The sequence below is a fragment of the Tachypleus tridentatus genome, chromosome 2, assembly GCF_004210375.1.
Source record: "Tachypleus tridentatus isolate NWPU-2018 chromosome 2, ASM421037v1, whole genome shotgun sequence".
Taxonomy (NCBI): Eukaryota; Metazoa; Arthropoda; class Merostomata; order Xiphosura; family Limulidae; genus Tachypleus; species Tachypleus tridentatus.
In genome coordinates, this window is record NC_134826.1 from 154,323,907 (window position 1) to 154,342,535 (window position 18,629).

At 36.7% G+C, this 18,629-nt stretch overlaps 1 protein-coding gene across 1 annotated transcript in view; it reads left to right on the forward strand.

Moving 5' to 3' along the window:
* The window catches only part of beag (IC cytokine homolog beag), a 61,442-nt gene that overhangs the window by 17,586 nt on the left and 25,227 nt on the right, over positions 1-18,629 (forward strand). Inside the window, exons 6-9 of the mRNA XM_076491706.1 lie at positions 6,490-6,587; positions 9,610-9,724; positions 15,966-16,033; positions 17,736-17,776. Of these exons, the coding sequence (XP_076347821.1) occupies positions 6,490-6,587; positions 9,610-9,724; positions 15,966-16,033; positions 17,736-17,776 (322 nt within the window). The remainder of the gene's footprint in view (positions 1-6,489; positions 6,588-9,609; positions 9,725-15,965; positions 16,034-17,735; positions 17,777-18,629) is intronic.

Sequence of the window (18,629 nt, forward strand, 5' to 3'; positions counted from 1 at the left end):
ATCAGGGGCCTTCCACACTTTTCCAGTCCAGAGTTTGTGTACGGAGTCCACTGAACCCCCTCTATGCCATACTTTCCAATTGTTTTTAATGATCTTTACTACAGCATCCCATCTGAGTTTGTGTTTTCCTTCCTCAGTTAGTCACACTTTTTCATAATAGATGCTCTGCCACTGTTTCTTTTAGCCTTGATCTCAAAGTGCAGTTGGATGAGTTTGGTCTATCTTTGGATGACATAGTGGTTTTCACAGATCAGCTCATCTCACCATACCCCTCAGTGTGGATTCCTGTATGTGGTGAGGGGACCTCCCAGGGAAGGTTCTGTTCTTTCAGTTTACCTCCTCTGGGTTCTAAACATCTACCTGTGTGTTTGCTGTTTGTGGCAACCCGTGAAGGGAAGGAGAGGATCCTGGTGGTTGAGGGGTCCAACCCTAACACACCACTTTGGCCTTGAATTCCTGTAGACAGGTGGGCTTGGGGTCAACCAAGTACTAGTGTTGGATGTTCTCAACAGGTGTTGTAGACATTGTATCTGATGCTGGTGTTTGGGTATAGTGCTCACGAAACCCTGGCATTGCTGCAGTGTCCTTGCTTGACACTGTAGTTCATCCCCTCATAGGGCTACATGGTGGATGGGGTCAGTGGGCACCAAAATTTCCTTTTTTTTTATTATGGATCCCCCAAATAAAACTTAAATAAAATAGTGAAAAAACAGTCCACAGGTAAACATCCACATCTATAAGATTCTGAGCAGCAATCTTCAACATTTCTAACACCTATACCTCATTTTCTGATACTACATTCTCTTTTGGACACACCTTTAGAGCAAATGTCTCCCTTTTTAATTCAGAAGGGACTAGAAGGACTTGCTGGCTCTCCAGAGTTGGTAAAGAAGCTTCGATCTGGTGACATATTGGTTGAAACACAGTGAACTCCTCATGCATTCAAAGGCAATTGGGGATATATCTATTGATGTTACACCTCATGCTACTTTGAATTCATCATGAGGAGTTATTGTTGAGATGGATTTGAGGAACATCCCCACATCAGAGATTCTTGCTGGTTTCTCCACTCAAGGAGTTTCTCCAGTGAGGTGTATCTACACTCACAAAGATGGAATTATGATGCTGACCAGTATCCTCATTCTGACATTTACATCACCACATCCACTTGCTTCCATCAAGGCAAGTTATCTTAATTGCAGAGTACAGCCATACATTCCAAACCCTATCCGATGTTTTCAGTGTCAGCGGTTTGGTCACTCAAAGACATCATGCCATGGTTCCTTGATGTGTGCTTGTTGCGGTGGCGAGGACCATGATGCCTACGAGTGTGAAATGGACCCTTAATGCATCAGTTGCAATGGCTCTCATCCATTCTTTTTTCATTCTTGCTCTAAAGGATTGAAGGAAAAATAAATATGGCATTTAAAACGATTCATAATATTACTTGTCTTGATACTTGAAAGTAGCTGTCCACTACTTCATCTCGGACGTATGCTGCTGCACTTTATTCCACTACTACAGTGGAAGTGCAGACGGATCTCTGTGTGCCTCCAAAAGAATTGTTCTTCAAACAAATGAAAAGTCTTTTGACTTCCATGGTTAAAAATGGTGATGGATCAACTTCAATGCCCATCTCTGTCCCTTACATACATTCCAACAAATCCTAAGATTCACTTCCTTGAATTCTGGTTATAGGCATTTCCTCGGACACATCTTCTCCACCCCAAGATGCAAAACGATCATTCATTCATGTCCTCAGTTGCTGGAATCCTCTTCCAACAGCAAAGACCTGCCCAATTGACCCAGGGCAGGATCCATGGAGGTTGATAGACCTCACTCGAATAAAGAGAGTAGAGAAAAAAGATGTGGTCATAAACAGAAGGGTTCTTCACCCAATTCGCCTACACATAAATAAAAATGGCCACAATGGAACTGTCAAGGTTTACTCTCTAATCTGGATGACATCAAAACACTGATTGCTTCTTACCATCCTGTATGTCTCTCTTTACTGGAAACATTTCTGAAACCTGCCAATACAGTCACGTTTTGGCAGTTTTCTTTGTACAGAAATGACAACCTGTGTGATGAGTGGAGGGGTAGCACTGCTATTTGATCAGCATGTGCCCACCATGTCTTTGTCACTTGACACACCCTTCGAGGTCATAGCCATCCGTGTTTCCTTGGGTCGTACCATCACTGTTTGTTCTCTCTACCTGTCACCTGGAGAGACATATGATCAGTCATACCTTGATGTTCTCATTCATCAGTTGCTGTCTCCCTTTTTAGTCCTGAGGGACTTTAATGATCATCATCTTCTCTGGGGAAGTGCTGATATTGATAGGAGGGGTTGCTCTGTAGAGTGTATGCTCACTGATCACAACCTTTCTCTTTTCAATACTGGTTCTTTTACTTATTTTCATGCACCTAGTCAGTACTTTACTACTATTGATTTCTCAATTTGTTCCCTTTCACTATTCTCCCATTTTTCATGGAGGGTTGACAAAAATCCACGAGGCAGTGATAATTTTCCTATAATTTTGAGAGAGATTGGCCACCTGACCCGCATGCCCCAGTAGAAACTGGCCATCTTTCACTGCTCTTGCAGAACTTGATCCTGCCATCGTCTGTAAGCCATCAATAGATGACTGTATGGCAGCAGTAACTGACTGTATTATACAGTCTTAAACTGCATCGCTTTCCACTAGGCCTGTGCTCACGCTTGGTGGTTTAGTCGTCAAAGCTAGAAGGAATCTTGGATTAAGCTCACAACCAGTATATATTCTACCACCAGTTCCAAAGTCAAATGGAACAAGAATCGATAGGTCAGTGGGCAGTATAATTCTGTCCCCCTCTCAATTTTGCTCTCTGATGACCAGGAAGTAGCTGATACCTAGAGCATTGCCGATACTCCAGGTGAAAGCTTTTGCCAGGTATCTAGTACTTCTGCTTCTTCTTTCATCTTCTTAGCCATCAAGAGTGAGGCAGAGCGATCATCCCTTTTCTTTCAAGCTGATTGTCTCTATGACTATAATCTTCACTTTACACTGGTGGAACTCAAACTGGCCCTTCATCAGTCTGGCAGTACATCGGTTGGACCTGATGATGTACACTATGAAATGCTGTGCCATCTATCTCCTACTTCTCTTGCTATTTTTCTGATTGTTTTTAACTGAACCTGGCAGGAGAATGTTTGTCCTACCTTTCTGTAAGCCTTGGTAGGATCCTAAGATTCCTTCAACCTACTGTCCAGTTGCTTTGACTAGCTGTCTCTGTAAGACCTTGGAGAGGATGGTTAATGCTCATCTTCTTTGGTTCCTTAATCACACAACTTTCTCTTGCCCACCCAGTGTGTGTTCCAAAGACAGCTCTCCACCGTGGACCACCTGATTCAACTTGAAATATCAATCAGAGAAGCCTTTTTTAGCGACGACATCTTGTATCAACATTCTTTGACAGTGAGAAGGCTAATGATACAACATGGAGGTATGGCATTTTGCGAGATCTATAGATATATATATATGGGTTACGTGGCCATTTGCCCATTTTTATTAGGAATATTTTAATGGACAGGAGATTCAAAGTTCATGTGGGTTCGACACTCCCGTTCTTTTCTACAGGAACTTGGAGTCCTCCAAGGCAGTGTTTTGAGTATCACACTTTTCAGTATAAAGATTAATGCCATCACTGAACAATCTCTCTTATTGTTGGAAACGGGCTTTATGTTGACAACTTTTACATCTCCTGTCAGTTATTGAACGTGGGATACATTGAGCAGCAGCTACAGACTGCCCTCAGTCATTTCCTGAAGTGGACCACAGCAAATGGCTTTAACTTCTCTCTCTCCAAAACCGTTTGCATGCGCTTTTGCCACCAACGGGTATTCATGCTGATCCTGAACTTCGTATCAGTGAAGTTATGCTACCTGTGGTCCCTGAGATAAAGTTCTTGGGTCTTACCTTTGACTATAAGCTGACCTTTATACTACACATCAAGCAGCTACGGGTCAAATATATAAGAGCACTGAACATCCTGCAGGTCCTCTCTTCCACCACTTGAGGAGTGGATCGATGTTCTGTGCTAAAGATATATTGTGCTCTTATTTGATTGAAACTCGACTATGGATCACCTGTCTATGGCTCTGCCAGAACCTCAGCTTTAAAGATGTTGGACACCATTCATCATCAAGGACTTTGTCTCTGCATTGGAGCTTTCCGTACTTCCCCAGTTCAGAACTTATACATAGTCTCATGAACCTCCTTTTCACCTCTGCTATTTGCAACTGTCTTTACTATATGCTTTGAAACTTTGTTCCTTACCAAAGCATCCCACCTGGGGTTGTGTTTTCCTTCCTCAGTGGGCCATACTTTTTCAAAACAGACAATTTGCCTTTGCTCCTTTTGGCCTTTGTATCCAGGCTCTGTTGGATAAATTGGGTCTGTCTTTGGGTGACATTGCTGTATCCACTGGTCAGCCCATTCCACCATGGCCTTTTAAACAGTCCCCAAATGTGACCTATCTTTAAATCATCTGAGAAAAGTAGACACTCCTGATTGGAAATACTATCTGTTATTTGCTGAACATCTTTCAAACCATCCTTCCATTCCTATGTATATAGATGGTTCAAAATCTGGTGACTGTGTGGGCTCTGCCATGGTTTGTTGTGGTTTGGTGGTTGTGCACAGAATCTTTTCTACAGCTTCTGGTTCACTGCTGAGCTGTACACCATTTTTCTTGCCCTGGATCACATAGAATCTTAGCAGCACTCAAACTGCATTATTTATACTGACTCCCATAGTTCTCTACTGGCCTTGGAATTGCTTCACGTTAGTTCACAACCTATTCTCGCTGATATTCAAAACCCGATTGGCCTATTTCTCTTTAACGTCTACTTCTATCCAGTATGTCTGGATACTGGCCCACATTGGTATTTGCAGGATCAAGCTCACTGATATTGCAGCTAAATCTCTCTGCTCTGGCACTATCACCATTGTGCTTATTCCATACGTGGACTATGATCCTGTATTTAAGGCCCAGCTCCATGCCAGTTGGCAGTTGACTTAGAGTGTACAATGTGAAAACAATATTTTTCAAATAAAATCCTGTATTGGGCTTTGGCTGTCTTGCTTTCATAAGAATCTGAAGGAGGAAGTTGTTCTGACTAGACTATGTATTGGTCACAGTTTTTTAACTCATCATTTTCTTTTATCTGGAACTGATGCATCAGTGTGTAGTCTGTGTAACAGTCAGGTCACAATAAGCCACATATTACTTTCTTGCAGTCATTATGATTCTCAACAACGGCACTATTTTAAACATGTTCTGTCCCATGGTTTGTCCATAACCTTATACAGTGTTATTGGTGATATTGACACTGTCCACCTTGGAAATGTTTTTAGTTTTTTAAAGGACATTAATTTTTTCAACACTATTTAAGTTTTTAATTCATAAATTATACCTCTTTTTATGATTTCTTTTTAAAGTACAACTAGTTTGATATGAAATTAGAAAATGGGCATAATGTCACATAACTCAAACCCAGGACTGGAAAGGCCAATTTCGGGTAACTAATGCTGATGTTTGTACTTACCTGTTAGTCATCCTGGCAATTTATGATCATTCATCCTATGCTACAGAATGTCATTTAAAACTAGTATTATTGTAATTTCTCTTTTCCTGCTGCACACTAGATATAAAAATTGGATTTCATGCTGTTTAAGTTTTAATTAAAAAATTCAACTTTGTCTTGTGTTACTTTGATTCATTTTTCTGATTTTCATACATTTATTTAAACTTTTTACTGGAAGTTTGGCAAAGATAGCCAAGTTACTCTGTGCCATAAAACACCAAACCAACCAACCCAGTTCTTCCATCATATGCCCAACCTTGAAGTATTAGTTTGTTCGAGAAACATAGAGGGAATAACATGCATCACATGGTTATTCTGTGTTCCTGTTGGTTATACATGATGATTTACAAAAGAGACACATTGGAATCATTTGATTCCAGTAGGTGGTGTGAAAGGAAAAAAAAGTTTGAACATTGGGAGCAGCAATGAATGAGCATAGCTAATCTTGTAATAAGACAGAAGTATTTGTTAGAAATACATTTTCAGTATGGGAAAGTTATAATTCTTGCTTCTTGCTCTTGGAACTTGTATCCTGCCTTTTGTTATTACCATTGTATCCACGTGATTTACGTTAGGACACTATAAACTTGTATCCTGCCTTTTGTTATTACCATTGTATCCACATGATTTTCATTAGAACTCTATTTCTCTTGACTTGTATTTTGCCTTTTGTTATTACCATGGTATCCACACGATTTACATTAGAACTCTATAACTCTTTTGTTTGTTGGTATACAGTAGATGTTTATTGGAATGTAATTTGTTTCATATAAACCTTCTGAATTCATACGATGATATAATTACACCACTTACTTGTAGATTGGAGAAACAATATTTTTAAATCTGTACATTTTACGTAGGCAAAGGAAAGAAGAGAAGGAAATGCTGAGGACTACCAGAGTGAAGATCCTATATCATCAACTGCAGGATACAGAGCTGTAGCTCCTGATGTCAAGTCGTAAGGACAAAATCGTTGTACATCTTTCTGTGTATAACACCCAACTTGTCTGTTATACTGTGTGTGGAGACATCACAGAACTTGTCAGTTAACCATGTGTAGAGACATCAACACCCAACTTGTCTGTTATACTGTGTGTAGAGACATCAACACACAACTTGTCTGTTAACCATGTGTAGAGACATCAACACCCAACTTGTCTGTTATACTGTGTGTAGAGACATCAACATCCAACTGGTCTGTTAACCATGTGTAGAGACATCAACACCCAACTGGTCTTTTAACCATGTGTAGAGACATCAACACCCAACTTGTCTGTTATACTGTGTGTAGAGACATCAACACACAACTTGTTTGTTATACTGTGTGTAGAGACATCAACACACAACTTGTCTGTTATACCATGTGTAGAGACATCAACACCCAACTTGTCTGTTATACCATGTGTAGAGACATCAACACCCAACTTGTCTGTTATACCATGTGTAGAGACATCAACACACAACTTGTCTGTTATACCATGTGTAGAGACATCAACACCCAACTTGTCTGTTATACCATGTGTAGAGACATCAACACACAACTTGTCTGTTATACCATGTGTAGAGACATCAACACACAACTTGTCTGTTATACTGTGTGTAGAGACATCAACACACAACTTGTCTGTTATACCATGTGTAGAGACATCAACACACAACTTGTCTGTTATACCATGTGTAGAGACATCAACACACAACTTGTCTGTTATACCGTGTGTAGAGACATCAACACACAACTTGTCTGTTATACTGTGTGTAGAGACATCAACACACAACTTGTCTGTTATACTGTGTGTAGAGACATCAACACACAACTTGTCTGTTATACCGTGTGTAGAGACATCAACACACAACTTGTCTGTTATACCGTGTGTAGAGACATCAACACCCAACTTGTCTGTTATACCATGTGTAGAGACATCAACACCCAACTTGTCTGTTATACCATGTGTAGAGACATCAACACCCAACTTGTCTGTTATACCATGTGTAGAGACATCAACACACAACTTGTCTGTTATACCATGTGTAGAGACATCAACACACAACTTGTCTGTTATACCATGTGTAGAGACATCAACACCCAACTTGTCTGTTATACCATGTGTAGAGACATCAACACACAACTTGTCTGTTATACCATGTGTAGAGACATCAACACCCAACTTGTCTGTTATGTGTAGAGACATCAACACACAACTTGTCTGTTATACCATGTGTAGAGACATCAACACACAACTTGTCTGTTATACTGTGTGTAGAGACATCAACACACAACTTGTCTGTTATACTGTGTGTAGAGACATCAACACACAACTTGTCTGTTATACTGTGTGTAGAGACATCAACACACAACTTGTCTGTTATACTGTGTGTAGAGACATCAACACACAACTTGTCTGTTATACTGTGTGTAGAGACATCAACACACAACTTGTCTGTTATACCATGTGTAGAGACATCAACACACAACTTGTCTGTTATACCGTGTGTAGAGACATCAACACACAACTTGTCTGTTATACCGCGTGTAGAGACATCAACACCCAACTTGTCTGTTATACCATGTGTAGAGACATCAACACCCAACTTGTCTGTTATACCATGTGTAGAGACATCAACACCCAACTTGTCTGTTATACTGTGTGTAGAGACATCAACACACAACTTGTCTGTTATACCGCGTGTAGAGACATCAACACCCAACTTGTCTGTTATACCATGTGCAGAGACATCAACGCACAACTTGTCTGTTATACCATGTGTAGAGACATCAACACCCAACTTGTCTGTTATACTGTGTGTAGAGACATCAACACCCAACTTGTCTGTTATACTGTGTGTAGAGACATCAACACACAACTTGTCTGTTATACCATGTGTAGAGACATCAACACACAACTTGTCTGTTATACCATGTGTAGAGACATCAACACACAACTTGTCTGTTATACCATGTGTAGAGACATCAACACCCAACTTGTCTGTTATACCGTGTGTAGAGACATCAACACACAACTTGTCTGTTATACCGTGTAGAGACATCAAGCACAACTTGTCTGTTATACCGTTGTGTAGAGACATCAACACAACTTGTCTGTTATACCGTGTGTAGAGACATCAACGCACAACTTGTTTGTTATACCGTGTGTAGAGACATCAACGCACAACTTGTCTGTTATACCGTGTGTAGAGACATCAACGCACAACTTGTCTGTTATACCGTGTGTAGAGACATCAACGCACAACTTGTCTGTTATACCGTGTGTAGAGACATCAACGCACAACTTGTCTGTTATACCGTGTGTAGAGACATCAACACACGCACAACTTGTCTGTTATACCGTGTGTAGAGACATCAACACACGCACAACTTGTCTGTTATACCGTGTGTAGAGACATCAACACCCAACTTGTCTGTTATATCGTGTGTAGAGACATCAACACACAACTTGTCTGTTATATCGTGTGTAGAGACATCAACACACAACTTGTCTGTTATACCATGTGTAGAGACATCAACACACAACTTGTCTGTTATACCATGTGTAGAGACATCAACACACAACTTGTCTGTTATACCATGTGTAGAGACATCAACACACAACTTGTCTGTTATACCATGTGTAGAGACATCAACACACAACTTGTCTGTTATACCATGTGTAGAGACATCAAACACTCAACTTGTCTGTTATACTGTGTTTACAGACATTGACAGTGTCTCAGAAGTGTACAGAGATAATTATTGTTGAAGATCAAACATTATTAGTGTTTGAAATGTGTACTGGCATAAAGTTTGTCTTGGACAAATAATCGTGAATAAATGCAAATTGTTGCACATCTGTTAAACATTTTTGTTGAAAGGCTGAATAGTAATGCAAGTCTACACAAATGTTTTCACTTACTGCTATATAAATACATGATTTATTTCCATGTGTATTTAAATAGTAATTATTTAAATGTTAATTTCTTTTCAGGGGTATGGATGCAGCTGAACGTCGTCGACAGATGATTCAGGAGTCGAAGTTCTTGGGTGGTGACATGGAACACACACATTTGGTGAAAGGTCTTGACTATGCTTTGTTACAGAAGGTTAGTAGAGTGGTTAGGTCTAGGCTAACTTTGTTACTAAAGGTTAGTAAAGAGTGTAGGTCTAGGTTAAACTTTGTTACAGAAGGTTAGTAGAGAGTGTAGGTCTAGGTTAAACTTTGTTACAGAAGGTTAGTAAAGAGTGTAGGTCTAGGTTAAACTTTGTTACAGAAGGTTAGTAGAGAGTGTAGGTCTAGGTTAAACTTTGTTACAGAAGGTTAGTAGAGAGTGTAGGTCTAGGTTAAACTTTGTTACAGAAGGTTAGTAGAGAGTGTAGGTCTAGGTTAAACTTTGTCACAGAAGATTAGTGGGTATATAGGTTTGGGTTAATCTTTGTTACAGAAGGTTAGTAAAAAGTATAAGTCTAGGTTAAACTACTTTACATAAGGTTAGTAGAGAGTATAGGTCTAGATTAAACTTTTCACAGAAGGTTAGTAGAGTATATAGGTTTGGGTTAAACTTTTTTACAGAAGGTTAGTAGAAAGTATAGGTCTAGGTTAAACTATTTTACAGAGAAAAGATCAGTGGTATATAGGTTTAGGTTAATCTTTGTTACAGAAGATTAGTAAAGAGTACAGGTTTAAGTTAAACTATTTTACACAAAGATCAGTGGTATATAGGTTTAGGTTATCTTTGTTACAGAAGATTAGTAAAGAGTACAGGTCTAAGTTAAACTATTGTACAGAAAGTTAGTAGAGTATATAGGTCAAGGTTAAACTATTTTACAGAAGGTTAGTAGAGAGTATAGGTCTAGGTTAAACTATTTTGCAGAAGGTTAGTAGAGAGTATAGGTCTAGGTTAAACTGTTTTGCAGAAGGTTAGTAGAGAGTATAGGTCTAGGTGAAACTGTTTTGCAGAAGGTTAGTAGAGAGTACAGGTTTAGGTTAAACTATTTTACAGAAGATCAGTGGGTATATAGGTTTAGGTTAATCTTTGTTACACAAGGTTAGTGGGTGTATAGGTGTAGGCTAAACTTTGTTACAGAAGGTTAGTGGGATTTATAGGTGTTGGTTAATCTTTGTTACAGATGGGGCTAGTGAGTATATTGGTTCAGGGTAGTCTTTGTTACAGATTGTGTTGGTTATGTTTTGTTGGAGTAGGTTAGATTTATATTTAGAAGTGTTTATAATTTCCTGTTTAAGCAGCTTAGGTTTTTGTACCTAGGGGCTCATTATGTTTTGTTGGAGGTTAGGTTTTTAGATGTGTATGTTCGTTATGTTTTGTTGAGTATATTAGGTTTATATATGAGACCAGAAAGAAAGTATTGTCATTTGTTGGGTACTTTAATAAAGTGAACAAAAACCAGTCTTCTATTACTAATTTAATGAGGACAATATTTGCCCCCATTTTCTGTGACATAATTTCATCTTTAAAGTAAGTTTCAGATTCTTTGTGAATAAAATTCCTTTGGTTTGGATTCAGAAAACCATCTTAAGTCAGTTTTTAGTTCCTTGTTATTTGATGCTGTAAGGATCTGAAAATATGATAATCAGATGGAGGAATAAGATGGATGAGGTACAAGTGCCCAGTTTGAGGCATGATGTTTTTCTTGGGTCATTTTAGCAGTGTGGTCTTACATTGACATAAAAAATCATTATGTGTGTTTGATTGATTAATGCAGCTTTTTGTTTTATCAGTGTTTGGTGTAACCACTCCAACTGACATCTTTCTGCTGTGATTGTTTGATTGGGATCCAAAATTCTGTGATGGACTACACCCCTCAGATCACTCTCTCAACACAAAGCAAAACTTGTTTTGGGTGTAAGTGACCCTACGGTGTTGGAATTGGTGTTTAACTGGGATTCCACTGTTGCCTCTTACATTGTATATGCTCATAAAGAACCCACTTTTCATTGCTAGTAACGATTCTTTCCAGAAATGGTTCAGTATCGTGTTTCGTTCTTAAAAGTGTACAAATAGTGATCCCCTGAGCACAATAATTATCTCTCAAATCATGTGGAACCCATAGTCCAAGTTTGTGAAGGTGGATAATGGTTGTATGGAGCTGTTGAACCATTTTTCATGTGATCAACTTTGGATTTCCTTCAACTAATGCTTGCATGGTGTCTTTTATTGATTTTTACCATCTAAAATGTGTTATTCTGATTGGAACTCTGCAAACCATCATTCATATTTCCTGAAGTTCAACACATTTTCTCTATTAACTGTACATTTGTTTCTTCTACCCTCTGAAGATTTTGAACCTTTTTTAATTTTGTATCGTGTCTTTTTTGTACTCACTTCTTCAATCTTTATAAGTCAAAATTTTGTTCAAAATGTCTGTCAATTATTCTGAACTAAGAGATAAGGTTTATTATCTCTTAGTTTATTATGCATAAATTTACAAGTTGCTTTCTTCCGACCTTGAAATGTAGATAAGGCTGATATATAGGTGTTAATGTTTTATTTGAGAAGATTATTTATATATATATACATTGCTGGTCAAAATCTTAAGGCCAATGAACATAAAGAAAAAATATGCATTTTGCATTGTTAGACTCAACCACTTATTTGAGTAGAGCTTCGAAAGATGAAAATAAAAATAAAAAGCTTTTTTTAGCATTTAATAGGGAAAATGTGAACACTATGAAATTAACCTAAATACTAGCTGATCAAAAGTTTAAGACCATACTGAAATGAAGTGTTAATCGGTAAACACATAACGAAATTTAGTCATTTGTGTTAAAGCATTAGCGTTGTCAACATTTCCCACTGACATCTCCTGTGTTACATTGGGTAAACACATGGGAAAGGCTAAAAAGTTGACAGAGTTTGAACGTGGCAGAATTGTTGAGCTGCAAAAGCAAGGTCTCTCTCAACGTGCCATTGCTGGTGAGATTGGTCGTAGTAAAACTGCTGTTGCAAATTTCTTAAAAGACCCTGAGGGATACAGAATGAGAATTTCAAGTCGGCCCAAGAAAATTTTGATGGATTGTCCAGCAAGACACCAGCCAATCATCGAACCAGATTAAGGCCCTTAGAGACGCAGAATGCAGCTCAAGAACAATAAGATGGCATCTATGAGAGAAAGGCTTTTAAAACTGTAAACGTCATCAAAGGCTACATCTCCTTCCACATCATGAAATAGCTCGGTTAAACTTTGCTGAGAAGCACCAAACATGGGACGTAGAAAAGTGGAAGAAGGTTTTGTTCTCTGATGAGAAAAAATTTAACGTGGATGGTCCAGATGGTTTACAACGTTACTGGCTCGATAAGGATATCCCACTGGAGACATTTTCTACACAACACAGTGGGGGAAGTTCTATCATAATCTGGGGTGCTTTCTCCTTCCATGGACTAATGGAGCTTCAGGTTATACAGGGGCGTCAAACAGCAGCTGGCTACATTGGCATGTTGGAGAGGACATTCTTATTGACTAAAGGCCCTCAATTGTGTGGAAATGATTGAATCTTTCAGCAAGACAGTGCTGCAATCCACAATGCCCGCAGGAGAAAGGACTTTTTCATGATGAATAACATGATTCTTTTGGACCATCTAGTGCGTTCGTCCGAACTGAACCCCATTGAAAATATTTAGGGGTGGATGGCAAGGGAAGTCTATAGAAGTGGACGTCAGTTCCAAACAGTGCATGATCTTCGTGAAGCCATCTTCATCACTTGGAATGACATCCCAGCCAGCCTTCTGCAAACGCTTATATCGACCACGCCAAAGCGAATGTTTGAAGTTATTTGCAATGATGGCCGTGCAACTCACTAGTGAGACCTCTTGTTGGGCATTTCCCAACAAATGCTAAAAAGGTTTTATTTTCCCTTTTCTTATTTTCATCTTTCGAAGCTCTTCTCAAATAAGTGGTTGAGTTTAACAATGCAAAATGCATATTTTTTCTTTATGTTCATTGGCCTTAAGATTTTGGCCAGCAGTGTATATAGGTCTTGTATTTTTGCTGAGTAGATTAGTTTTATATATATATAGGTTTTATTTTTTTGTTGTAGATCAGCTATATATAGATATATAGGTCTTGTTTTTCTGTTGAGTAGATTGCTTTTATATATACAAGTATTATTAGTGTGTTAGTTCAGTTAGGTTGCCCTCAGTGGCACAACTTGTAATGTCTGCAGACTTGGAATGCTAAACTCTGGGTTTCGATACCCATTGTGGGCAGAGGAGAGATATCTCATTGTGTAGCTTTGTGCTTAATTACAAACAAAACAAATAAATTAGATTTCTCTTAGGTGTGTGTATGTTGGTCTTGCTATAAGAAAAGGTTTATGCGTGTAGGTTTGTGAGGTTTGTTTTTTTATATCAAGTCCTAATAATCCTTTGTTTAATTTTCATACATGTGTTGATTTCTCTTTATTCACAAGTTTCAGTTGCACCTTTTTATATAATTGTAAATAAAGAGAAAAAAATTTTCTTTGTTTGTGCTGCCATTTGTTTGTAAAAAAGCTTGTTTTGTGAAACCAATTGTTTCAATAATAGGTGTACTATAACAACTCCATAAATACAAGGTTTATGAAACTAATAATTTGGTAGAACTTCTTAGGTATTTTACTGAAGTTTTTTTTTAAAATTCCAAACTAATTTTAATTTCACATGCAGCTTCCTTTAAAAAATGTTGAAGACAGGTTTTTGTTTTTGGAGCTCAGGAAATTAGTAGTAAAAACTGTATTGTGTTATATATTAACATTAATGAAAGTTTTTTTTTATAAATTTATATATGTTATTTACGTGTGTGAACAGGTGAGAAGTGAAATCACCAGACTTTGTATATAATTGTTTGTTTGTTGGTGTGTGAACAAGTGAGAAGTGAAATCACCAGATGTTATATGTAATTGTTGTTTATGTGTGTGAACTGGTGAGAAGTGAAATCACCAGATATTTTATATAATTGTTACTTATGTGTGTGAACAATTGAGAAGTGAAATCACCAGACGTTATATGTAATTGTTGTTTGTGTGTGAACAGGTGAGAAGTGAAATCATCAGACGTTATATGTAATTGTTACTTATGTGTGAACAGGTGAGAAGTGAAATCACCAGATGTTATATATAATTGTTGTTTGTGTGTGAACAGGTGAGAAGTGAAATCACCAGACATTATATGTAATTGTTGTTTGTGTGTGTGAACAGGTGAGAAGCGAAATCACCAGACGTTATATGTAATTGTTGTTTGTGTGTGAACAGGTGAGAAGTGAAATCACCAGATGTTATATATAATTGTTGTTTGTGTGTGAACAGGTGAGAAGTGAAATCACCAGACATTATATGTAATTGATATTTATGTGTGTGAACAGGTGAGAGGTGAAATCACCAGACATTATATGTAATTGTTGTTTGTGTGTGTGAACAGGTGAGAAGTGAAATCACCAGACGTTATATGTAATTGTTGTTTGTGTGTGTGAACAGGTGAGAAGTGAAATCACCAGATGTTATATGTAATTGTTGTTTATGTGTGTGAACAGGTGAGAAGCGAAATCACCAGACGTTATATGTAATTGTTGTTTGTGTGTGTGAACAGGTGAGAAGTGAAATCACCAGACGTTATATGTAATTGATATTTATATGTGTGAACAGGTGAGAAGTGAAATCATCAGACATTATATGTAATTGTTGTTTGTGTGTGTGAACAGGTGAGAAGTGAAATCACCAGATGTTATATGTAATTGTTGTTTGTGTGTGTGAACAGGTGAGAAGTGAAATCACCAGATGTTTTATGTAATTGTTACTTGTGTGAACAGGTGAGAAGTGAAATCACCAGATGTTATATATAATTGTTGTTTGTGTGTGAACAGGTGAGAAGTGAGATCACCAGACATTATATGTAATTGTTGTTTGTGTGTGTGAACAGGTGAGAAGTGAAATCACCAGATGTTTTATGTAATTGTTACTTGTGTGAACAGGTGAGAAGTGAAATCACCAGATGTTATATATAATTGTTGTTTGTGTGTGAACAGGTGAGAAGTGAAATCACCAGACATTATATGTAATTGATATTTATATGTGTGAACAGGTGAGAGGTGAAATCACCAGACATTATATGTAATTGTTGTTTGTGTGAACAGGTGAGAAGCGAAATCACCAGACGTTATATGTAATTGTTGTTTGTGTGTGTGAACAGGTGAGAAGTGAAAACACCAGACGTTATATGTAATTGTTGTTTATGTGTGTGAACAGGTGAGAAGCGAAATCACCAGACGTTATATGTAATTGTTGTTTGTGTGTGTGAACAGGTGAGAAGTGAAATCACCAGACGTTATATGTAATTGTTGTTTGTGTGTGAACAGGTGAGAAGTGAAATCACCAGCAAGGAGAAAGAAGAAGAAGAACTGGAACAAGTGATCATGAAAACAACGTATGCTTTCAGTTTTACTTAACTGTGTTTACATAAGCTGTCAAATGTTCACCTCAAATTTGTAACCAACAAAATAGCAGGAATATAAAAAAAAGCACTCTGTTCCAACTTGTAGGTTTCAGATTTCATTCACATAACTGTTAGGACCTACAAAGTGAATATCAAAGGGTTTTTTTAACATTAAGGTACATGTTTATATATATACTTTTTTACTTTCTGTATAATATTACTAACTGTAACTATTGCTATCAATGTATACTATATACACTTTAGTACAGTGAACCTGAAATTTTAAAATGAAGAGATAAGAAGAACGTTCATACCTTTTAGTATTTTCTGAAATAATTTTGAAACATGTTTTTTCATATCTGTACATTTTCACATAATTTATTTTAATAATTGATTATCTTTTCCTGTGCTTTATCACCAGTATTTATTGCACCACACACCATTGGGTGTTTCCAGCAGGTGTTATGATATAGTAGGCAAAGAAACTTTAGCCCTCAACAGAATGTGGTGTTGTTTACACCATCCTTTGTGAATCAAGCAGATGTTGGGTTATATAAACAATATTATTAAACATATTAACTTTGAACTGTACACTGTAAATAGCACATAATAAAGTAAAATATAAAACTAAGACCTAAATACAATGTAACTGTCTATTTAACATATTTCAAGGTGAGAAATAATGCTAATTCAATACAATGTAACTGTTTATCTAACATATTTCAAGGTGAGAAATAATGCTAATTCAATAAAATGTAACTGTCTATCTAACATATTTCAACATAAGAAATAATATTGATTCAATACAATGTAACTGTTTATCTAACATATTTCAAGGTGAGAAATAATGTTAATTCAATACAATGTAACTGTTTATCTAACATATTTCAAGGTAAGAAACAATGCTAATTCAGTGTAACTGTCTATCTAAGATGTTTCAAAGTGACAAATAATGTTAGTTCTTTGTGTCAATTTTAAAGTAACAGAAAAATGTACTTGAAAAATTGCTCTTTCCATTGGTTATAAACATGTAGTTCACTATGTGTAAGTGGTTGAGAAATAGCAACTCCATGTTGTGTGTTGCATCTGTCAAAAGTTCAGATAAATTTATTTCTCATTTCTTTGAACATGTCCCAAGGAACTTTAAGGATAATATGTGAACCAGAACAATTAACCTTGATTCTTTATATAAATGGAAGGTTAGTGTGTGTTAAGAACTATTCAAACTACAAAGATACAAATTTAACATTTTTGGAGCTTGGAAAACACAAGAGATTGAGAAAAAAACCTTAAGAATTTTCATGAGGTTTATTTTTAAATAAAACAATTAAAACTTTGATACTATAAAACTTATAACTATAGTGTGAATGTTAATGGTGATTTTACTGACAAACATTGATTATAGAGTAGCTGATTTAAATTGTAAATGTAACATTTTGTGACAGACCAAAGAATGGTCACCATAAAAAAAGGACTTAATGTGTGAGTTTGTGTTTATTGATTTTTACAAATGGAATAATTTACTGAACTTGATTTGACAGTGTTTGTGTGAACTGGTATACATGTAAGCATAACCTATTTCAGAGTCTGGTAAGTATTCCCATGAATAAGTCTAGAACATACAATTATAAGTTCAGGCCTTTTTTTTTTTGCAGTGAATGATGAAAAACATTACATAACAGTTTACTTTCAGAATCAAAGATGAAGAAGACATGCAGTTCAAGACCAGAATGGGTGAGTTGTGCGTTATATTTTGGGACTCAATGAATATACTATTATGCAATGTTTTATTACTATTACTTCCAAGTCTGGTTCAGGATGCCTCTGCATACCTTGTTTTCCAACATGTTTATGTACATCTTTATGTTTTACTTCTTCTGTAGTACTTTTGAGCCACCTTACTTTAGGCTTCCATTGTTAACTCTCGTTCTGTAGTTTTGTATTTATTATTTAGTCATCTTTCACAACTTTATTCTTCTATATATATATTTGGGCCACCTTACTTTAGGGTTCCATTGTTAAATTTGGTTCTGTAGTTTTGTATTTATTATTAAGCTATCTTCTAAAAATATTTGAGCCACCTTACTTTAGGCTTCCATTGTTAAAGATTGTTCTGTAGTTTTGTATTTAATAAGTCATCTTTCACAACTTTATTCTTCTATATATATTTGGGCCACCTTACTTTAGGGTTCCATTATTAAATTTGGTTCTGTAGTTTTGTATTTATTATTAAGTCATCTTTCACAACTTTATTCTTCTATATATATTTGGGCCACCTTACCTTAGGGTTCCATTGTTAAATTTGGTTCTGTAGTTTTGTATTTATTATTAAGCCATCTTCTAAAAATATTTGAGCCACCTTACTTTAGGCTTCCATTGTTAAAGATTATTCTGTGTTTTTGTATTTAGTAAGTCATCTTTCACAACTTTATTCTTCTATATATATTTGAGCCACCTTACCTTAGGCTTCCATTGTTAAAGATTATTCTGTGTTTTTGTATTTAGTAAGTCATCTTTCACAACTTTATTCTTCTATATATATTTGAGCCACCTTACTTTAGGGTTCCATTGTTAAATTTGGTTCTGT